This window comes from Mixophyes fleayi, chromosome 5 (genome assembly GCF_038048845.1).
Source record: "Mixophyes fleayi isolate aMixFle1 chromosome 5, aMixFle1.hap1, whole genome shotgun sequence".
Lineage (NCBI taxonomy): Eukaryota > Metazoa > Chordata > Amphibia > Anura > Limnodynastidae > Mixophyes > Mixophyes fleayi.
This window is the reverse complement of record NC_134406.1, coordinates 253,115,813-253,140,300: the sequence shown is the minus strand read 5'-3', so window position 1 is coordinate 253,140,300 and position 24,488 is coordinate 253,115,813. Positions and strand designations below refer to the sequence as shown.

General features: G+C 40.2%; 1 protein-coding gene across 26 annotated transcripts in view; it reads right to left on the bottom strand.

Moving 5' to 3' along the window:
* RIMS2 (regulating synaptic membrane exocytosis 2) overlaps nucleotides 1–24,488 on the bottom strand; it is a 506,258-nt gene that overhangs the window by 216,266 nt on the left and 265,504 nt on the right. For 24 of the 26 annotated variants that reach the window (XM_075213921.1, XM_075213923.1, XM_075213924.1 and 21 more), the window contains one exon: nucleotides 5,007–5,215. In XM_075213921.1, the coding sequence (XP_075070022.1) occupies nucleotides 5,007–5,215 (209 nt within the window). Of the gene's footprint in view, nucleotides 1–5,006; nucleotides 5,216–5,385; nucleotides 5,723–24,488 lie in introns of those variants that run through there. The other 2 variants (XM_075213945.1, XM_075213946.1) reach the window with 2 other exon arrangements.

Here is a 24,488-nt window from a genome sequence, read left to right as displayed (position 1 = left end):
TATAACCAGTACAATACATGGAATAGTAGACTATAACCAGCACACTACATGGGATAGTAGAGACTATAACCAGTACACTACATGGAATAGTAGACTATAACCAGCACACTACATGGGATAGTAGAGACTACAACCAGCACGCTACATGGGAAAGTGGAGGTGAAGGTCATATTAGAATGGATCATGTGAGAGCCATTGAAATTGTATAGAAGAGAATTTGGAATGAACATAATAGAATGATAAAAAGAGCAACACTAGCAGAGTATCATAAATAAAAGCAAACACAACAGACTTGCAGAGTTAATATAGGCGACAGTGGGTCCTCAGCAGTATATAACTATAAATGAGGCCACATATTGCAACAATATTAGAATGTTGTTATTGCAACTCAAAGTCTACTATGAACTGACTGCTTTTGATCTCCTTCCTTCTCATCACAATGATAAAAACTAAAAGTGAGAAAATAACTGACATGCATATGATAGAAGCTAGCAATGCACTGGAAGCCTCTAAGAAGATGCTAAAGAGACGTGTCTTTAGAGAGGCATCAAAATATAGGGGCTTATAGGGGTATTCATTGATTATTATTTTTATTTTGTAGTGTACAGGCTACCCAAGTTGTTTTTTTTTTGTTTTTAAACAGATGTGACTTACTTAATTAATGTAACCTGAGATATTTAATTTACTCAATTTTCAGGAGTAGGGCTACTAGAAATATGTGTACTTTCTACAGTTATAGGGTCTAGGGACAAAGGGGTATATTTTAATTGTCAAAGCTTTTATACCCCTGACAGTATACGATTGCATACCAATGTTTTATTTTGCCTGGGTGATTTACACACTTTTAATAGTGTCACATAAATATTACTGACCTCTATTGAGATTAGTAATATTCAGCTGTGTAACGGAGTGATATTTACAACTACTAGTATTAGAAAGGGGAGGTTTGATCAGGGTCACCGTGCACCCCCTCCCTACGATTAATATAATCCACAGTAATGTTATCATGACATTATTGTGTTATTGTTCACCGCTATCACATTCAGCACACAGCATTGACACTGAGTACTATGAGTAAATGGTCAGGGGACCCTTGTACTAGCTGTTAAAATGATGCAGAGAGTAACCCATAGAAACCAATTAGATGTCAGCAGACTAGTCCAGTCTGACCAATCAAATCTGATATTCAGCCCATGTGTTCTGTTTGCATTATTATGTTAAATAAGCTCTATGGACCAGCATGTCCTAAACAATTACATTTTAATTGTAGAAAAATTAGGCTCCATCCATTAGTGTATCAAAAGACCCATCAAGGTTGTATTGAACCTATTATACTATTAAAATAATAAAAATGTGAGATTTGGGTGGAGTTTGATAAGTAAAACATAAAAAGGCTGACACCTCCTCTACAAGCAGATATCGGAGGGACAACTCGCTACCAGCAGAAATGAAGACAGACTCACCTGACTGCATCATATGTCAGGAGACGCCACTGATCAGGTGAATTACTTTATCTTTTACCTATTAAACTCCATATTCAGTTTTGGGTAGCTCTCATTTGGGGTTTTGATAGTACAGAGGTGATTGTACTATAGATTCATTCCAATATCTGACAATCTGTGTTTTACGCATAGGGTTGACATTAGAGAATGCATTTGCAAAATTGTGAATTGTTTTTGACATAATACCTACTATTACAATAAAGTGCAAGGAAAGCATATAGAGGCAGAAAAACTGGTATGCAATCTTAGTAAACCAAAATTAAAAACTCCCTTATTTACCTATTGTAAAGGAACTGTTACTGACATTCACAAATATACATATTGGGACTTCACATCCCTACAGAGAAGGTGAAATGACTGGATTTTGTATTTACATATGCACTGCAATTTAGTGCAAGCTATGGTTCTCTGCTATTAGCCCATTCAGAGAAAAGTGTCTGAACAAAGTGTAATTCAATAGGCTTACAGACAGGAAGTCTGTTCTCAATAGGGGAAATGTAACATCCACTGTTGGCCATTAACTAAATTTAAAGTAGTTTTGGTCAAATTGGTTTCAGCTAATGGGATACACAAGGGCTAGAATATTCAGACAAGCCGTGTCAGATCCTTTCAGTTAAAACGGTGTTGAATCAGCAAGCAGAGGATGAAGTCGATAAGCAAAAGGTCAGGGCAGGCAGCAAGGTTCAGAAGTCAGGGAAACAAAGCGAAGGCTGCTAACAATAAATCCAGATAAACAATAGCACCCAGGTTAGAATACAGAACCTGTTACAGGCACCAACATCAGAGGCATCTACCTCCACAATGAAATGATGCTGGTTATCAAGGTGACATAACAGTTGAGTGTAGATAAAGCTTGGACTGATTCTGGACGTCAGTTCACTGGATTAGTGTCCTTTTGGGTTGAAGCAGTAATGGGTTAAACCAAAGATGACAAACTCTTGATAAACCATCAATAGTATTTTGTGAAACCAAACAAATCCATCAAGTTTAAAATCCTTGGGTTGGACGCAGTGCAAAATGGCTTGAACCTACTCTGTGTCCACATGTAAATACAAAAGACCTCCATATTATTACCTACAAAGAAGAAATCTGCAACACCCGTAGGAGTAGAAGGGTAAATAAACAGTCTAGAGACAATTTGCAGGGGCTCTTCTGAAGACACTGTGGCTTGAACTGGTAGAGGGTAAGATAAGTGGAAGTAGGTTATCCCCATTCCAGTCTTCTCCCTCTGAATTGTGATCAGTCTTGATGGTTAGTTGCATGGTACTCCCCAAAGTGTCTGGTACAGGATAGTGTATTATAATATATTTTATGACGTCCTACACAGAATTGACTAAGAAGTAGAGAATCAATGCAATGGCAAAATTCCATCAGAACGTATTCTTCTGGCAGATTCCTTCCCTATCTTAGACAGCATAAAGTACTCTCCCGGTGGTCGATCTGTCTGGATCATTGTATAAAAGTTCTGAACCCTCAAAAAATATGTCAACTGAGTCGTGTCAACAATTGTGACTAAATCGCCAGACCTCAGGATCTCCCAGCAGAAGTGAGGTAACACTTCCCACATGTGCTTCTTCTGAGCCAGAGAACTGTGTTCTCAACCTAAAATACCGTTTGCAACTATCTTTAATAATTTTAGAGGCTTGATGATCCACAAAAAGCCTGCCTGGAAAGCTTAAGTGGGCTTTAAGAGCCAGAGCAGAAGTTAGTGGAGGTTCAATTTGACCAACAAAATTATCTGGTCTGAGACACTGGTATAGAGATCTTGAACCTTATGGGATAAAACTAGAATTTGAGCTGGACCGGTAGGTGCCACTAATGGACATTACATTATAATTCACCAAAGCAGGTGACAAGATTCAAAAGGACAAAGCAGGTAGCAAGGTTTAATAGTCAGGGAACAAAGCAAAGGTTGGCAACAATACATCCAAAATAAACAAAAGTACTAATGTCAGGACTCACAACCTATACCGAGTGCCCAAGTAATTGTAGGCCTGGACTTCTAATGGCAGAGAGTGTCACATCAGGCCAATAAGAGATGCCTAGGCACACAACTCTGCAAGGATCACACAACTCTGCAACTGGTCCGTCATGTGATCAGGAAACAAATCTTCTCTGCTGTAAAACCGTCAGAGATTTTCATTTCTGAGAAGCTCTTGAAATGCTGACATATATAATTGTGAATATAAATATTAGCTCTTTTATATACTGCAGCTTGTAGTTTAGGATCATTGGTCATGGCAGACATGCACAACATATCCCCAGCAGTCCTATTTTTTCCCCTTGACTTATTTACCTTAGAATACTTGATCTCCTGGAATTAAGTCAGCCAATTAACATATATTAACAGAGTAAGGCAGACCTGGCTAACCTGTGGGTCTCCAGGTGAAACTACAAGCCCCAGCAATCTCTACCAGCTGACAGCCAGCCGACAGGTGGCACGGCATGCAGAACCTTGCAGTTTGACAATACCTGAAGAGACAGAGGTTGGCCAAGCCTGGAGTAAGCTATTCAAAGGATAGCACTAAGCAGCTTTTATGGAGTGAGCATGTGCTTTATTTTTGTTTTGGGGGGGGGGGGGGGGGGGGGGGGTTTAAGAGCAACCTGTAATCAATCTGTAATTGACTTATATAGCTCCATTCAAAAGGTACAACATTACTGCAGATGCCGATTAATAATTCAGAGGAATTATATTTTGTGTAATCACAGCTGCTCCATTAGTGCGACACTTGACAGGTCCATGCTCCGTGCAGACTTCACATACAGAGAGCACAACGAAAAGACAATGGGTTTCATGGCTCCCACAGCACTAAAAGCAAAAGAAAGAAACTGAAGGGTGAACGGCACACTACAACTCAAACGGCACAAAAACACTATGACGACAAATGAAAGAACGGACATGACATGAAAGTGAAAGGGAAAAAAGAAAAACAACTTTTCTGTGCAAACAGACCCAATTTTTTACATTATTATTATTATTATTTATTTTCTTTATTTTCTTGTATTGGTTAATGCGGGAATAACGCTAATAATCAGCCAATTCAACTGCATCCTCAATGGCAATATAGTTTGGTGAACGAAGAAGATATTGCATTCTAGAATATGCAGCGAGGTGAAAAGGAAATTTCTCTGAGCCTGGCCACTTTCATTCTTGCCGTGCCAAAGGCGGCAGTACAAGAATTTGATTTTGTTTTGTTCTTTTTACATTTTTTTTGTTTGTTTTGTTTTTCTTTTCTGCACCTTAAGAAATACTACAGTGTCTAGAAAACAGTTTGGAGCTCATTCAAAGACGGCAGATGCAGCTCTCCGCTGCCAAACAGGGCCAAAAAAATTGTGCAGAGTGCCGCTCGTTGTTGGCAGATGACCGCCACAACGAACTACAGTCTTCAAATAAGCCCCCTGTCTCGTTGTCAAATAAAAAATGTCTTCATTAAATGAGTGACAGAGAGCAAACGAAGACCAAATGAGCAGATCAAAATGCAGGCTGCTCCACAAAGTCAGTACCTTTTCGCTATGGCTATGCTCCTCGTTAAGAGTAGTGCTACTACACGTGTCTACCCCAGAGTCTTTAATCTGAGGCTCAGACCATTCCAAATCCTCTTCCAATGAGTGGCCTCCAAAGCACACCATTTTCTTTTGTCTCTCAGACAAGGTGTTAGAATCCGACAAAAGTGCCTGCTCACTAGTTTTTCTTTTTCCCCTTTGACTGTCCCCTACAAGTGTGGGATAAAAAAAAAAAGGTATATATATATGTACATATATATATATATATATATATCTATATATATCATTGCATAAATAAAGGAATAAACATGCATAGGTAAATAAAAACAAGGTGTGGATGGTTAAGGGAAACTGAATGTTAGGACCCCACATGTCTCACCAAAGACATTGGGGATGCTCTCGCTGCTGTGCCAAGGTATGTGATCCAGCCCAATACTCCATGTCACCTGTGAGGGTCAGACAGACAAGATAGTGCAGTAAAGGAAAGATGAGGAGAGAACAGACAAAGGCATAATACAGCAGTTTCCTATTATTCTATCCTGTTTCCTAGAGGCTTGCACTGAATTCTACTTTTAGCCACAATACCCTCTGAGCAACCAGGTATAATACATCACATGATTACATAAACACACAACGGCTGAGAACATAGGTACAGTATAGTAAGATCATTAAAACACAAATACCATTCAGCTGACAAGCAATATGAGTAGGTATGTCTAATGCTGAGAGTTTCCGTACGACCTGGGATCTCTGCATCACCCCCGATGTCTCCAATCTCAGAATGACACTTTGAGTAATTAAGGAAGAAGAAATTGCAAGAGTTTTCTCAGTCGCCTGTTACGGTACTCACCTGATGCATTGAAACATTACATTTATCTCCCCCTCCTCCCCATTTTTTCTTCTGTATATAGGTTTCCTTACATTAGTTAGGGCTATGAGTATTTATCACTTGAAATATTAGATTTTTTATTTATTTGCTTACGTTGCTTAAGTATAGAGTCTCCAGTAAAAGGGAACGTTTAAAGATATATAAATGGACATCAGAATTGAATGACATATTCTAAAACATCTTTACACTGTAAAGATTAACACACGGTTTCTGGGAAGACACCAAATTGCCGACATATATATACATTACACAACAATAATGGTCAATGTGAATCAGTAAAAGACAGATCCAGGAGTGTATGCTAGTGAATGGGTGCAGGCCAAAGCTGGTAGAAAATAACTTGTACGTCATGGCGTAACTGTCCGGCCTGTGCTCCTAGCACAGACATCACCTGCGTAGCAATGCTGTACAGAGCATGATCATGTGACCAGTATCACCGCTCTGTTAAAGTGTCTCCTGCTCAAAAGCTGGATATTGCTCCAGCCCACAGTATACCTGACTTTACACCATGCAGGCAACATTAAGACTTTAATAATGTCAATTTCATAAATAAACGATAAACAGGAACAATGGGCCTGATTCAATAAAGAAGAAAAAAGCATAAAAAATGAGTAATTTTGCATCTGGGCAAAACCATGTTGCATTGGAGGGGAAGGTAAATGTAAAATGTGGGGACAGATTTATAGTTGGGATAGGACATGTCCTAAATCAACTTTAAATTTCAGTGTTAAAATAAAGCTATTAAGTATTTGTGTACTACATGAAAAAACAGCCAATATTTTCCTTACGTGCAAAATAATAAACTAATTTGCACCCCTTGGATTGTAACTTGGTTTGTCCAGAGGCAAACTTACTCCTTTTTTGTGCTTTTCTCTCCTTAATAACTCAGGCCCAATGTGTCTATATATGAATGTGAAAACAAAAAACCCTCTTTTTTTAATGCAATACTTTATAAATACCATTCTAAGATCCTCTAAATGTTGGTGTGGAAGTAATTTAGACCATTATAATAAGCATCAACATTTATTTATATAGCGCCAGCAAATTCTGTAGCGCTTTACAATTGGTGACAAATTCAGTAATAAACAATACTGGGTAATACAGACAGAAACAGAGAGGTAAAAGGGTCTTGCTCGCAAGCTTACAATCTATGGGTCAATGGGAGTCAGATAAATGTACATATTCCATACTGGTCCAGCCAAATTGCAAACGTATAAAGTGATTTGTATGCTATATGCTCCAGTCACACATCAATGTTGGTCAGGAGTTAGAGAGTTGTTGTCTAGTGTGAATTGTGTAAAGGGTAGTAATAGGGTAACCTAGTGAGGTGAACAGGGTGGTTGAGGAATATTATAAACTTGCCTGAAGAGGTGGGTTTTCAAAGAGCGCTTGAAGAGGAAAGTTTTATTGTGCGAGGTAGGGAAGGGGTGCAGTTCGAAAATTGTCCCGTAAACGGGAATGGGAGAATGTAATGTGAGTAGATGAGAGGCGAAGATCTTGTGAAAAACAGAGCTGAGACAAGTGAGGAAATGTTGGTGCAGTTTTGTTGATGGCCTTGTATGTTAGTAGAAGTATTTTATATTGGATTCGGAAAAAAACAGGCAACCAATGTAGAGACTGACAGAGTGGCTCAGCAGAGGAAGAACGATTTGCAAGGAAAATCAATCTGGCCGCTGCGTGCAAACTAAATTGTAGGGTTGAGAGTCTGTTTAGTAGGAAGACCGGTAAGGAGGGAATTGCAATAGTCAATGCATGAATTAAAGTTTTTGCAGTGTCTTGTGTAAGATATGTGTGTATTCTGGAAATGTTTTTTAGATGTATGTAACATGATTTAGATATAGAGTCAATGTGGGAAACAAAGGATAGTTCTGAGTCAAGGATCACACCTAGGCAGCGAGCTTGCGCGCTAGGATTTAAGGTCATGTTGTCAACAGAAATAAAAGTGTCAGGTAGGCAACTTCTGTTGGTGGGTGGGAATATTATTAACTGTGTTTTTGAAAGACTGAGTTTGAGTTGGTGAGAGGACATAAAGATGAAATGGCAGAAAGAGTCAGTAACGCGGGGAAACACAGAAGGCGAGAGATCAGGAGAGTATAGATACATTTGTGTTTTATCTGCATACAGATACTGAAATCCAAAGAGCTTATTAATTTTCCAAGAGAAGCATCGATAGAGAACAGTAGAAGACTTATTACTGAGCCTTGTGGTACTTCTAATGATAAAGGAAGTGGAGCAGAGGTGGATCCAGAGAAATTAACACTGAAAGAGCGATTAGAAAGGTAGGATGAGAACCAGTATAAGACAGTGTCTTGAAGACCTAAGGATTGTACAGTTTGAATAAGAAGAGAATAGTCAACAGTGTCGAATGCAGCAGAGAGATCCAGGAGAATTAGAAGAGAGTAATGGCCTTTGGTTTTAGCAGTGATCAAATCATTGACAACCTTAGTGAACACAGTCTCTGTGGAGTGTTGAAAGCGAAAGCCTGACTTAAGAGGATCCAATAGCTTGTTTGCGGAAAGAAAGCGTGTGAGGCGAGTGTAGAGCTTGGAGGGGAGTGGGAGCTGAGAGAAGGGATGGTAATCTGAGAGAGAGTTTGGGTCAGAATTTAGTTTTTTCAGAATAGGAGTAATCACTGCATGCTTGTAAGATGACGGGAAGATACCATTAGAGAGTGTGAGATTACAGATTTTAGTTAGAGGTGGAATGAGCACAGGAGACAAGGATCTACTGGCTTGTGAGGGTATTGGATCAAGAGGACAGGAGGTAGAGTAGGAAGAGAAGAAGAGAGTAGATACTTCCTCTTTATTTGTGAGATCAAATGAAGGGACAGTATCAGAGGGTGCTGGGAAGGAATTGAGCCAGTTGCTTGTCGAGGAAGATAATACCATTTCTCATCTGATCTTATCAATCTTGTCCTTGAATTAGGAAGCAAGATCCTGGGCACTGATGGTAGTCAAAGGGTTTTGGTTGGGACTGTTGAGAAGAGACTTAAATGTGTTAAACAGGCGTCTGGGGTTAGAAGCCTGACATAGATGAGAGATTGATAGAATGATTATTTTGCAGTGACCAGAGCATTTGGATAGGAGTGGTAGATATAAGCATATGTGAAGAAATTATTAGAGGCACGAGATGTACGCCAGTGACGTTCTGCTTTACGGGAACGTTGTTGAAGATTTTGTGTTACTTTAGTGTGCCACGGCTGACATTGAAGTTGATGTGAAATATAAACATTTGCTGGAGCCACTTGATTAAGAGCTGTTGCTAGGGTAGGGTGAAAAAGAGGTACTGCCATATCAGGGGAGGAGTAGGTAGAAATTGGGGAGAGAAGGTGTTGGAGAGAGGTGGAAAACTATTGAAAGTTAAGATTTCTGCAGTTATGAATAATATTCTACTGAACTTTAATAGTCCTTTAATGAAATGTGAATTAATAATACAAACTTATTTCAAATTGTGGCAAAACACACAACTTTTCACATGCAACAAATAAATACTTGCCAAAATCAAAGCAACAATCTACACAATTTGCCATGATGTTTGTGCAGTGTGAGTGAAACATGCGTTTTTGCCCATGGTAAGGAACATTGCTTGCAAAGGGAGACAACACAAAGTAAATAATAAGTGCAGTATGCTGGAATCACCCTTGAAAATCCTGCGCTTGCCCCAATGTAATTACTTTGCCTTTTGTAAATGCAGCCTGTGACTTGGAGCAATTTCAACACTGAAATATTTGCTTAATTTAAAAAAAATAAAAAAAATCTGTAACCTATTTATGATGTTCTAACACCTGGGGGCAGAATGATCATTTACTGCGATATAATCATTTTGCTAATCATTTAACTTAATTAATGTTTCCTTCTTACTGTCTATGTTTAATTTCCCCAGCATAGTCAGCAGTTGTACAACACTTCCTCGTGGGAGCAATATCTAATACACACTGAACAATTTTATTTTTAAAGGCCTTACTCGTTCAACATTACAGTACTTAGCAAAGCAACAACAAAGTAGGAATCAGTTGCAGGATTATTATTCATTATTTAGATTCATTTAATGAATATTAAAAATACATAATAACCATCACTGCCCACTCTTCTGGAATGTCCGGGAGACTCCTGAAATTCGGGTAGGTCTCCCGGACTCCTGGGAGAGTAGGGCAGTCTCCCACATCTGCCCACTTCCTAGTGAACTGGGCAGGAATTGGAGCCTCAATGACGTGATTCTCGGGGAATCGCATCATTTTACTGCGGGGGTTGGGTCAAAATTATGCAATTCACTGAGCCCACCTGATTTCCAAGAGACCACCATTGAAAACTTGGCAAGTATGATAATAAGCCCTTTGTGGTTTTAGGATTTTTTTTTTTTCATAGGAGCCTAGTTACTTACTGTCTCGGAATGTCTGGGCGAAAGCTCCCAAACTCCTGGGACAGCAGCCACTTTTCCAAGAGAGTTGCTGACCTGCCTGCAATATGGGAGGGGACTTTCTGTGCAAAAGCAAATCACGTCTTGAAGTCCTGCCCACCTCAGTCAATAGCAAGTGGGCAGGGGTGAGCTATCGTCATCATAAACCTTGCCCACATGGGTCTACTTTTTGGACCTTCCTCTTGGGAGATCCCAGAGAAGAGGACCAAAGGGCAAGTGATGATTGCATCATCAAGGACTCACCCTCTTTCCAAGGAGAGGCGGGATCCGGTAGAGAGTGACCTACTGTCCTGTGAGTCAGAGAGCACTCTCCGAAACCCAGGAGTCTTCCATATGGCAGCATGGTGGCTTAGTGGTTAGCACTTCGGCTTCACAGCACTGGGCTCATGAGTTCAATTCCCGACCATGGCCTTATCTGTGTGAAGTTTATATATTCTCTGTGGGTTTCCTCCCACACTCCAAAAATATACTGGTAGGTTAATTGGCTGCTATCAAATTGCCCATAGTCTGTCTGTCTGTATGCGTGTCTGTGTTAGGGAATTTAGACTGTAAGCTCCAATGGGGCAGGGACTGATGTGAATGAGTTCTCTGTACAGTGCTGCAGAATCAGTGGCGCTAGCTAAATAAATAAATGATGATGATGATGTAGATGGAGAGTAGGTCTTTATGGCCTTGCCACACCCTCTTGATGATACTAATAGCTTCATTAGGTCACACAATGAATCAAGCCATAAAAACTAAGCCAGAGGATAACGGAATTGTTTTAGTTTGAATGGTTGCAGGATTGCCCAACAAGATGCAGCCATACAGCTAACAGGGTATCAGCGAGACAGTGGGTGATATATGTATTTCAGTTAAGTTTATTATTAATTCCCATAAGGATTTTCTCCATCAATTGGAACACTGCCTAAAATACCCTAAAGGACATTTCAAAATGCCCTTCCCTTTCCACACACTGCCCGTGGCACTCTCCTGCTTATTTTACTGTTTAGCAGTGTTCTCCAGAGTGACTGTGGGAGACACTTGGTGATCATGTCTGTGAATAGGACATTATCACCAAAATATGCCTTTATTTTCTGTTTTTCAGAACAATTTGGATACCTGGCTCCCAGGAATTGTATAGATTTTTTTTTATATATTTACAAATATTTTTTCATTCAACAGGTGGAGCTAAACTGCTGTGGAACTATAAGTCCCAGTATACAATGCCAGATACAATACAGAGTAAAAACACCAGGTTTAATTGTAGCGCCACCGTATAAAATATAAAGTGATGAAATACACAAACCTAGTTAAGCAGAGGGTCACAGTTATGCTACCCGGTGAATCTTGCAGTTTCAGGTCTCTTTTTTTGGACCTGTATTTGAACAGGGAGACGCTCTCTAATTGGCTGTAACATTTCTTATTCTCGGATGGCAGATTTGCAGAACACTTCAGCTTACACGAAAGGTATTTTGGTAGACTAGATTTTGCGGTCTATCGTTTCCTGTTCACTTGTATTGACCTCATTCAGTCAACTTAGCTAAACTCGACACCATTTAACTTTTTTTTTTTCCCTGAAACTGAAATCTAAGACGTATTACTGGCTTAAATGTAAATCAGTCACTTTGTTTTATGTAAGAAGTAACTTCTTGAAAATCGTCCAGAAGTAAAAGACCCAGAGGTGATGTACGCTAAGTCATTTCTTTCACATAGGTAGCGCTCATACACATAGGAGCAAGTATATTATAGCACATAAGATCACGTGCTGTGGTTGCCATCATTTTTGGACAAATAAAAAGGACTATCTTATATAGTTATATCGAAAGGATTGATTGGCATCAAGTCCCAATAAACTGTCCATCATATTATTATTATCATCTATTTATATAGCGCCAATCATATTATTCAGCACCGTAAGGAGAATATATAATAATACACACACAGCCCATTTTTCAGAAGCCACTTAAGCCACTTAATTGGCTGCTATTAAATTGACATAGTTGCCAACCTTTTCAGGCTGGCCTCTGGCAGTAGAGGTGGACTGAGGGGGTGGGGCTCCGCGAATCTACCAGAATGTTTCTGGACTGTGGGTGGAAATTGGAGCACCCAGAGGAAACCCACACAAACACAGGAGAAAGAACATACAAACTCCACAGAGATAGAGCTGTGGAACTGAACCCATGACCCCAGTGCTGTGAGGAATGCACATATGATTCTCTCCCGATATATTAATTTTATGTCTGTAAAAAAACTTAAAGTATGTTTGTAGTCACAGGGGAGGAGATGGGGAAGAGTTAGGAGGTAGAGGGGAAGGGTACATGGGAGTCCAAGTTAAAACACATTTTTAATTCCAGGCAGAAAAAACATAACTCTAGTTTAAGTTATAAAGAAATAGGTCCTACAATAAAGTAGCCAGGTGCCCATACTCAGATAAAATTGTCTCTATTGTTGTGCAAATAATATGTTATTTTTTCCATTCAGGCAATCATCATCATCATTTATTTATATAGCGCCAACATATTCCGTAGCGCTTTACAATTGGGGACAAACATAGTAAACTAGTAAACAAACTAGGTAAAACCGACAATTAGGTGGGAAGGCCCTGCTCGCAAGCTTACAAAAATAAACAATATTGTGCTGAGTAAGGATAACATAGCCAAGTTTGTTAAAAACCTGACCCTTTCACATTTGACAATGCTCAATGTGTGTAATGCCAGCTTGTCCATATACCTATCCACCTTTATGACGTAGTGACAAAGCATAAACACCAAAGGGTCTTTGCCTAAGACTTTTCTATCAGATGTTTAAATCTTGTCCCAAAAGGTACCTGCCTTGGGGCTTGGCCAACAGGTGTTCATAGTTACCCTGAAAACTGCATTGTCTCCAGCACAGAGGGGAAGCCGACTTCATGATGTTTGGCCGGTTCATAGCTCCATCTATAATCAATCTCGTAAGTGTTTTCTTTTATTAGTGTAACTCTACCATGTTCGCCCAGCTCTGCCCTAAATGAGGCTCAGAATTTTTCAGAGATCTTAGACATAGCTTTCGAAAGGTGTGAGGGATCTGATTAGGCTAGGACTGGAGAGCAAGACCGAGCAATGACGTATATAGACTCACTCAAAAAACCTTGAGCCTCGAATACCAAGTTTCTGCTGTAAATCAAGGAACGTAATCCAAATCTCAAAATACAGTATATGAAGTCAAAGATGTATTGAAGGCCAGCACGTATCCACAGCTGGACAGAAGTGAGAAGAAATGTTGAAAGACTAAAATCTACAGTAATCCCAGATTTGTCAGGGAAACCAGACAGTAGGATAACTATTCATCAGGGAGGTTATAGTATTGACACAGGGTGTTTCAATCTGAACCCAACAATTAAGGTGCAGGTTGGGACAAAAAACATGCTATTAGTTGACTTAAATGAGCATAGTAATATGCTTTATTGTCAGGCATATTGCTTTCTCAAGTTAGTGTTTATCTTTTCAGGACTTCCAGATTGATTCTAGAGGGCTTACCTTTACATACAAGGGTTGAGGGCCACCTCTGTAGTTGGTTAAAAGTAGAGTTGGGTACTCTTATCGAGAGAGTCTGAATCAGGTAGTCAAACTTAGGTAGCATTATAAGGACATAAGTGGTATTGGGGCAGCACAGTGTCACAGTGGTTAGCCTCCCAGCACTGGGGTCATGAGTTCAGTTCCCAACCAGGGCTCTATCTGTGTGGAGTTTGTACTTTCTCCCCGTGTTTGCGTGGGCTTCCACCGGGTGCTTCAGTTTCATCCCACAATCCAAAAACATACCAGTAGGTTAATTGGCTGCTATTAAATTGAAACATAGTTGCCAACCTTTACAGGCTGGCCTCCGGCAGTAGAGGTGGACTGAGGGGGTGGGGCTCCGCGAATCGCTTTTGGCCCCATCCCCGTGATGTAATGACATCATTTTAACGGGCCAAAATGATGGTGATTCCCGGAGAATCGCATCATGGAGGCTTCAAATCTGCCCACTTCACTAGGAAGTGGGCAGATGCTGGAGAATTGCCAGCTCTCCCGGGAATCCTGGAGACCTACCCGGAATACGGGAGTTTCCCGGGTATTCCGGGAGATTTGGCAAGTATGACCTATGAAGCTGTCGACTGCTGCTCTTCGATGTCACTAATGAGAGAGTGGTGCCGAGTTATGATGTCATTGCCCAGCGCCACTGTCCCAGACTGAATGGAGCAGGAGATATCGCCCACAGTGCTTCGTTAGCCCCAGATGAAGATTAAATACAATGAGGTGCTCACACTGTAGTCAAATGCACCAAAAAAGGTGCAGATCATAGATCATAAACATTGTAAAATGAGAAGATTACATTCATTGCTATTATTTTTAGGGGGTGAGAAGGAGGCAATAGACATAATCGGCATTATAAGGCTATTGTTATAGCTAGTTACATGGAGGATGTCACGTGACTTAACTCATCACACTAATGATTCTCAGGCATTTGTACCAATACCTGTCTAACTGGGTCACATGAACACAGATATTATAAACAGAGGGGAATGATAAGATACATTTTAGAATAAAATAACATTGCAGTATTATCTTAATTTTTTTTCATTCCTCAATATGTTTTAAATTAAAATAATGAAAAAAAAAATGCAAGCTCATAGAAGTACACAAAGTAACCCAACTTACAAATACACAAAAACAAAAGGACTACAGCAGAAATGGCTATAATTGAAACATCTCAGTTGATCTGTCGCCCTGGCTTATATTCAGCTAGGAGATGCAGGCTTTACTGAAAAAAAAAACCTGTCTGCTGCAGCTTTTCTGAAACACTGGCATAAATTAAATTAACCAAAATATCTGGGGACTGGTTCATTTTATGCTCTACCAGCCATCTGCAAGCATTGCCAAGAGCCAAAGGGTTTAAGTGACAGTACCAGGAAAACGTTTCAGCTGAACAGTGTGTTCTGATGTTACAAAGCAAATGCAAGAAAATGATACGAGATTGTATGCACATTATAAGCATCTACATCCAATAAGTATTAACAGATATGTACCAGATCTAACAAGTAACCCAGCTGGTCAATGTATCACTCCACACCATTCCAGTGTCACACAATATGAAAATGTATGAAAATAAATAACGAATAAGTAATGAAAATCAATAATTATTTATAAAATTACATGAAGTAAACAGGATTCTGATTTGTTTACAGTATACATAAATTGTAGGTTTATAGGATAAATTTAGCTTGTAATGCACCAGTTCTTCAAGTACCTAACTTTTAAAATAGAGAAGGTAAGACCCCCACCAGCATCAAAAAACTATGAGACCTGTAAAAAGCCAAAGACGAACAATGACTCTGTCCCAAAATGATGAACTGAGGATAACAGCACCAAAATGAGTATTTAGCACTTGAATATATTGGTATAGCCCTGTTTTCTTGCATCCATGTGGAATTGTCTACATCAGTGTTGGCTAACCTTTGACACTCAAGTTGTTGTGAAACTACAGATCCCAGTATGCTTTGCCAATATATAGCAGCTTATTGCTGGAAGGGTATGCTGGGACTTGTAGTTTCATAAACAACTGGAGTGTTACAGAGTAGCCAACACTGGTCTACATGTTGTTGGAGACATGCTTAACTCAGTAAGCTCCTGTTGAGCTATGTGTGTTCTATTATCCATACTCTGGGAGATGCTGAGGGGTGGTATGTAAAGAAGACATAGCTGCAAAATGATTAGCAAGATATATGATGGTGGCATGGTGCTAACTGCTCCCATGATGTGGGCATGACTTGATGACTTGATTTGTGGCACATTCCCGCCCACATCTCAAATAACTGGGCAGCGCTTCTCATTACTGGTCTCTTTGGATTCCGGTAGGTCTCTGCCTAAATCAGAAGTCTACCAGATATTCCAAGAGAGGTCACCTATGCTCTTATCTTTCTAAAGTATTACAATAATACACAGAGATCCAGAGGGGACCAGAACAATAAGGACTATATAATAATACAGGTTACAAAATTGTGTGAGTACTTTACAGGAGTCATGTGATTACTTGTACAATAAACACAGTGAGTCCTGGTGGTATATTTAGTAAACTGCAGGTTTGAAAAAGTGGACATGTTGCCTATAGCAACCAATCAGATTCTAGCTGTAATTTTGTAGAGTGCACTAAATAAATGATAACTAGAATCTGATTGGTTGCTATGGGTAACATCTCCACTTTTTCAAATCCACAGTTTAGCAAATATACCCCTTGATGTTATTATTTCAATGTGAATAGGAAAACTTGTACATTTAAAGAATACGGCACATCCTACTGTTAGTAAAGATATTGGAAGTCACCTCAAACATCATCATTCATTTATATAGCGCCACTGATTCCGCAGCGCTGTACAGAGAACTCACTTACATCAGTCCCTGCCCCATTGGAGCTTACAGTCTAAATTCCCTAACACACACACACACACACACACACACAGAGACACACAGACTAGGGTCAATTTTGATAGCAGCCAATTAACCTTCCAGTATGCTTTTGGAGTGTGGGAGAAAACCGGAGCACCCGGAGGAAACCCACGCACACACGGGGAGAACATACAAACCATGGTCGGGAATCGAACTCATGACCTCAGTGATGTAAGGCAGAAGTGCTAACCACTTAGCCACCATGCTGCAAAAAAAATCACTTGGCCTGTGGTCTGGTGCCTTAACATGGTCGCAGTGGTAGGAGTGAGAAATTAGAAGTGACGGTATGGAAAATGCAAGTGAATGGAATTAGCTAGTTTTACAACCAAAGCAGTAGGAGAAGTGTCGGTATGGTCTACCTCATTATACCAGCCCACTTCCACCACTGGTCACAGGAACTCCTTGGCAAAATCTAATAATTTACAATAGAACAAGCATTATCCCACCATGTATCTTTACTGGCTTATCAGCTGTCACAAACCTACGCTACTGAATTTCTCTGTGCTGTGCATGCAGCCTTTTAAGAGATGAACTGCTATTATATGACAAATGAACAGAATTTCTCATTGAGTATCATTTGGACCTAGTTGCGGCTTTCTGATTCACCGATCTGACTTAACCCTTAAGCTGGAATGAAACAGAAGACCAGCCACAGTCTTCCAGGAAACCCCTAAGACTCACCAAGCAACCTCCTTTAAACTTCAACATGAAACCATCTATTTCTGGGCTACTTTCTCTTAATGATTTCTTCTCTTGTGTATTTGATGTTCTTATGGTTTTATTTCCTGAGTATCTACATTATGCCCCATCTTCTCCATTTCACTTCACAGTTTTATATCAGCTGCTCTCTGCATCCTACTCATTGTTTTGCTCGCAGACCTGCCAACTTTACAATATTTGTCACAATGTGACTGTAGCACCACGTGCAGAGCTGCGGTAAGAAAGAAGTAAAGCATAGCACAGTAAGAATGAAAGAAAGAAAATTAAGATGCAAGATATGGTGAAAAATAATGTTCTTATCAGAATGCACATTATAGTAAAGAAAAAAAGTAAATATAGTGTTCCTCAAACCCCAATGTCCAACACATAGGGAGGGTACATCTACACACAGCTCCACTGCCTACTATATACAGTTATATGACCATTATAACAGCTTCATGCATAGCCTCAACATGACACCATATATCACTATGACAACACTGCAGGATATCATAATAACATAATATCAATACCAATAATCAAATAGTGTGATTGTGCCACCATATGTGGTCTCATATTCCACATGTGTAGCTTTGTAGCCTTTATATGGTCCTATACATAACCTCATAATGCCTGCATAATACACTGCAGACTACTCACCCCACAATGCTCCTCCAGACAGGCCTGACGAGAGGGGGGAGGGGATGGGCAGCAGAGGATTAAGCCCGAGGCATAGGCCTCTGGGGAGCCCTGCGGGCCCAAGTTGGCATACTTGCCAACTCTCCCTGAATGTCAGGGAGACTCCCTGAAATAGGGGTGATCTCCCTCACTCCCTGAAGAGTCTGGCATTCTCCCTGATGCTGAGCCAGTACAAGACGTGGTTGGCTTCACCATCTGTGGCATGATGACACCGTTCAGAGATTGTGTCCTGTGTCCATGTATTGATGCCTATGGAGGTAGCCATTTTCATGGAGACCAAGATTTAATCAAAGACTGACAGGTAAGACAACACAACTTCAGTAATGGAGACAGAAATGTAAAAAACACTTCAGTCTCTAGAGATTCATTAGCTGCTTTTCTTTAACGCATAGTTGCCTACTCCCCCAGAATGTGTGGGAGACTCCCGGATTTCTGGGATACCTCCCGAGAGAGCAGGGCAACCTCCCGGTTCTCGCCCCCGCAATAGATAAGCGTGTGTGTGTGAGGGGCTTAATGACGCAAATATAGCAACATCTTAGCCCCGCCCCCTGCTGCACTTTGCCAAAGTTGTGACAATCGTTTAGGGGGCGGTGCCAAAATGATGCAATTTGTCAAGCCCCGCCCCCACCTCCTCCAGGATCTCCCTGAAGCCAACGAGGAAAAGTTGGCAAGTATGAGCTAGGAGGTCTGTGCAGGGCCAAACTAGTCAGAATAAAAAACTGACAAACAGTTCTGTGACGTCAGAAAACATGCAGCTGACCTCTGTGATGTCATCATCAGCTGCACTGACCAAACCCGGGAGAGGACCACAGCATGTTAGTTGTCTGCAGAGGGATTAGTAGCTATTTTTTGTTTTGGGGAGTGTTTAACGTTACCCACTGTTGTGTAAGTTGTTTTCAATAAACACGAAGATGATTAAGGGGAGGAGGTCCGGAAAGTCCGCTAGCCCCCAGGGCCCATGATGGCTCTCCGCGCCCTACCTCCAAACTGCCTTCATGCTTTTCCTTATTTCCTCTGCAGTGAATCTCATCTCTCATCTTTCCCATCATTCTACCAAGAACCTTTATACCTCAGGTTTCCGCATAGGTTTACAGTGTGTGATTTGTCTGCATTACAGCTTCCAATATTGTAAAGCACAGCAGAATGTGATGGCACTTTAGAAATATTGTATACTTATAATAAATGATAATAATGATTTACACTTTACATTTTACGCAGCATTAAGCATTTAATTTTGTTTAAAATAAGTGCCACATAAAAATCCACTCAATTAGTTGATTGAATCTGATATGGCAGAAGATCTAACGAGCTCTGCTTTATGTATGTGTAAAGCAATTTTTTTTTCTATGAAAACCCTGGAAATTAGTGAAAATGTTTGTAATAAACACCCTAGGATAGAGGTGAAGTCTGCCGAGATTATAAAGCTGACAACATCACTGACTTTTAATGTATATGCTATATGTCACAACTATTCTTTTGGACACAAACTGTCCTGCCCCTATTTCCAATTTAAGGCCAGGTATATAAACCATGTTGCTTCTAAAATACAAGAGAAAGGTCATAGTATGATTGGTCAATATTCAGAACCAAGAATATTTCCGGGGACAGACCTCTTACACCTTGTACTCTCCACTGATACTAGAAAGAGCTGGTGCCTATTATAGACCTGGGGCCTGATTCATTGAGGATCTTAACTTGAGAATCCTCTTATTTCAGTCTCCTGGACAAAACCATGTTACAATGCAAGGGGTGCAAATTAGTATTCTGTTTTGCACATAAGTTAAATACTGACTGTTTTTTCATGTAGCACACAAATACTTGATAGCTTATTTGTACACTGAAATTTAACGTTGATATTTGTGTGCTACATGAAAAAACAGGCAGTATTTAACTTACGTGCAAAACAGAATACTAATTTGCACCCCTTGCATTGTAACATGGTTTTGTCCTGGAGACTGAAATAAGAAGTTTCATAAGTTAAGATCCTTAATGAATCAGGCCCCTGTTCTTTTTGCTCAATGTAGCAGTCACATTTTGGTGGGCATTCAATTCAATGCAAGGTCCCATAGGAGCCTTCTGCCATATATGGCTTCCCCCCGTACCAATTATTATGGTGTTCATTTTTGCAAAAAATAGAGGAGATTTCAACCCAACCGGCGTGGCAGTGTCATCCCGCTTGGCTCCAACAGGACCCTCTTGTTTAATTGAATTCCCCCCTTTGTGTCTGTAAATGTTTTTATTTATTGGTATTTTTAGGAAGTTATATTGTTGTCTCATGTCTTAAAGCTGCACTACTAGGCACATTTTACTAATGGTCTACCTACACTAGCCAGAACACTAAAGAGAATACAGCTTGTGATTGGTCCTCCAGCTCAAACCCTCCCGCTCTGCCGCAATTTTAAAGTAGCAAACCGAATTGATTCAAGTACCTTATATGAATAGTCCATTGACTGAACAGCTAGTAGCACAGCTTTATATTATATTAAAATTGTTTCTGATGTCACAGTACTGTTTTTACAATGATTCATAAGAGTTGATGTATATACTATATGATTGTAACTTTTGTGCTACATACATGTTACAGAAGGGGAGAACCTTATTGTGTTTGATCATTTTCTATTCACTGGTTTTTGTAGGAACTGTCCTACTGATCTACATTAAATATATATAAAAAATTATTAAGAGGTTATTAAGATTATTTATGCACTTGATAAACAATATTCAGTTCCCACTATTATAACTACAATATAATACTTATATAACAAAAACTCAAGATGGAAATATTTACAGCACAGCAATGCCAATGACACCAGAGCATCAATCAGTAACAAGGCACGAGAATAACATGAAATAATAAAGAATAAGGATTTGTTTTCTAAGACGATTACCTACTGAAAGATAAACAGTAAATGTGGGTAGAATTCCAACACCTATTTCCAGTACAGTAAGTGCTTAGAACCTGTGGCTATTCACACCAGCGTTTAGATCAATGACATACTGGATAAATAATTAATCATTACATTTCTTGCCTTCTCTGGTCAGAAGTCTATAAATGTCTAAGTTACACAATCGCAGAGTAATATGATATTTCTACTTTAATAAGCCATAGACTTAAGGGTGTGCGATTCCTATCTCTATTTGACTACATGACATCTAAGGCTTTTACCCTGCCATCCAGTAGGTAACAGGCAGATGCGTGAACGTTAGTCCTCAAATAAAAATGCACACACACACAAGTGGCATGACGGTGATATCTTTCTACATGCCTCTTGTATGACTAAGGGATCACAGAGCCCTGGGAGCTTGCAGTTTTCTGAAGCCCACTTTTTATTTAATTAGCCCTAAAAATGTATTACATTTATATAACTTTGCAGGACAAAATTACCAGCTTTTTATTATTACAAAACATGTGTAAAATCAAAAATGTATGTTTTTCATGTTGTATAAAACTCCCCCAATCGTTATTGATAATTGCAAAAGCACAATTTCATTCCTGTTCTTTTTTCCAATTTTTTCCCTTTATAATATCAGCAACAACCTACTGACCAGGCAGCCTCTGGTAACGGAAACCACTAACCCTTTCAAAATATTAAAGCCAGGAAAGAAGTGGTGCATAACTCGGTCCTGTGTGAGGACCGTATTGGAGGATGACTTTTATCCCCACCAGGGTCCCCAAACCACCCCAACACTATTCCTTATGCCTAACCCATCCCCAAGGTTATTGTAATAATGTGTTGAGACTAAGGAGGGGTTAGGAATAAGGAGGGGTTGGGAATAAGAAGGGGTTAGGAATAAGAAAGGGTTGGGAATAAGGATGGATTGGGAATAAGGAAGGGCTAGGAATAAGGAGGGGTTAGGAATAAGGAGGGGTTGGGAATAAGGAGGGGTTAGGAATAAGGAGGGGTTGGGAATAAGGAGGGGTTGGGAATAAGAAGGGGTTAGGAATAAGAGGGGTAGGAATAAGGAGGGGTAGGAATAAGGAGGGGTTGGGAATAAGAAAAGGTTGGGAATAAGGAGGGGTTGGGAATAAGAAGGGGTTGGGAATAAGGATGGATTGGGAATAAGGATGGATTGGGAATAAGGATGGATTGGGAATAAGGAAGGGCTAGGAATAAGGAGGGGTTAGGAATAAGGAGGGGTTTGGAATAAGGAGGGGTTAGGAATAAGGAGGGGTTAGGAATAAAAAGGGTGGGAATAAGAAGGGGTTGGGAATAAGGATGGATTGGGAATAAGGATGGATTGGGAATAAGGATGGATTGGGAATAAGGAGGGGTTAGAAATAAGGAAGGGTTGGGACTAAGGAAGGGTTGGGAATAAGAAGGGGTTGGGAATAAGAAGGGGTTGGGAAAAAGGAGGGGTTGGGAATAAGGAGGGGTTAGGAATAAGAAAGGGTTGGGAATAAGAAAGGGTTGGGAATAAGGATGGATTGGGAATAAGGAAGGGCTAGGAATAAGGATGGGTTGTGACTAAGGAGGGGTTAGGAATAAGGATGTGTTGTGACTAAGGAGGGGTTAGGAATAAGGAGGGGTTGGGAATAAGGAGGGGTTGGGAATAAGGAGGGGTTGGGAATAAGGAGGGGTTGGGAATAAGGAGGGGTTGGGACTAAGGAGGGGTTGGGACTAAGGAGGGGTTGGGACTAAGGATGGGTTAGGAATAAGGATGGGTTAGGAATAAGGATGGGTTGGGACTAAGGATGGGTTAGGAATAAGGATGGGTTGGGACTAAGGATGGGTTAGGACTAAGGATGGGTTAGGAATAAGGATGGGTTAGGAATAAGGATGGGTGGGTATAAGGATGGATTGGGAATAAGGAAGGGCTAGGAATAAGGATGGGTTGTGACTAAGGAGGGGTTAGGAATAAGGATGTGTTGTGACTAAGGAGGGGTTAGGAATAAGGATGGGTTGGGAATAAGGAGGGGTTAGGAATAAGGATTGGTTAGGAATAAGGATGGGTTGGGAATAAGGATGGGTTGGGACTAAGGATGGGTTGGGAATAAGGATGGGTTGGGAATAAGGATGGGTTGGGAATAAGGATGGGTTGGGAATAAGGATGGGTTAGGAATAAGGATGGGTGGGAATAAGGATGGATTGGGGACTTGAGAAGTATACTTTTCATCATACTAAGCTCGCCAAATCCGACCTAATGTACCCCTTATGTGCCACAATCCAACCAAAATGTAATCTGGGGGATGTGTTATCTATGTAATATAAATTCCACCTGGTGGTGCTAGTCTGGCCGATGGGTGGCACTAGATAATCCCACAGGGGTAGGTAGACACGCCCTTTTGGCATAGACGGTGTTTCCCTTCAGTGGCTGCACAATCTCCCTGAAACGATTAGACAAGTATGTGTAAAACTCTGAAATAACACACCCAGTTACAATACCTAAGTGAACAGCCCCAACAGGAGTGTTCCCATAGTAAAAATATCTCATATCATTCTCACAATTATGTGTATACACACATGGCAGAAAGGCAAAGCACATAGAGGAGACCCAAGCAAACATGCAGAGAGCATACAAATACCACACAAATAGGGCCCTGGATGGACTCAAACCGATGGCCCCAGAGCTGCGAGGAAGAAATGCTAACCACTCTGCCATCCTGCCACCCATATTAGCTGGCATTACTACTACTGATGGGCAAGGACCAAAATGGGAATGGGGTATTTTACTACTTATAGGAATATATTAAGACATTACTATTATTGTTTAGATATTACTACTGCTCGGGAGCTGGATAGGAGCTAGAATTAGAGTTCCAGCAGTTTTTTTTGTTAAATAGACAATTGCCCTTAATTGTTTAGTGAGCAGTACATTTTAGCTAAGTAATTGTAGATAAACAGCTAGGTTTTTGAAATGAGTATACCTCTCTAATGTATTAACATCACAACCACTAAAACAGAAATCCTAACTATGAATTTATCACTCTATATGAAAAAAACACAATGGTGTCCAAAAGAGGTCCAAAAGGCAAACGTAGACTACGGTTAAAAAAAAAAAGAACATAAATGTTAATAGGAAAGCACAATATGCTAATCAATGATTAAACAGTAATGAGAGAGCAAGGCTTCAATAAAATCTACCTGCAATGTTACTTTAACCGATCAAACAGCACAACGAAAATGCACTGCACATTACCCAGGGTGGTGAAACAGTTAACATCCAAGAGCTTTATTGCAACAAATCCTTTAATTCAGCACTTAATTCTGCAGAGCTGCACAAGTTTTGAAGAAGTACATGATTCTTGGCATCCACCAGGAAAATCCCTAGAGTGGGTATAGATGCCAAGACTACATTTACAAAGCCTTCCATAACAAGCTAAACCTTCCTTTTCGTCCA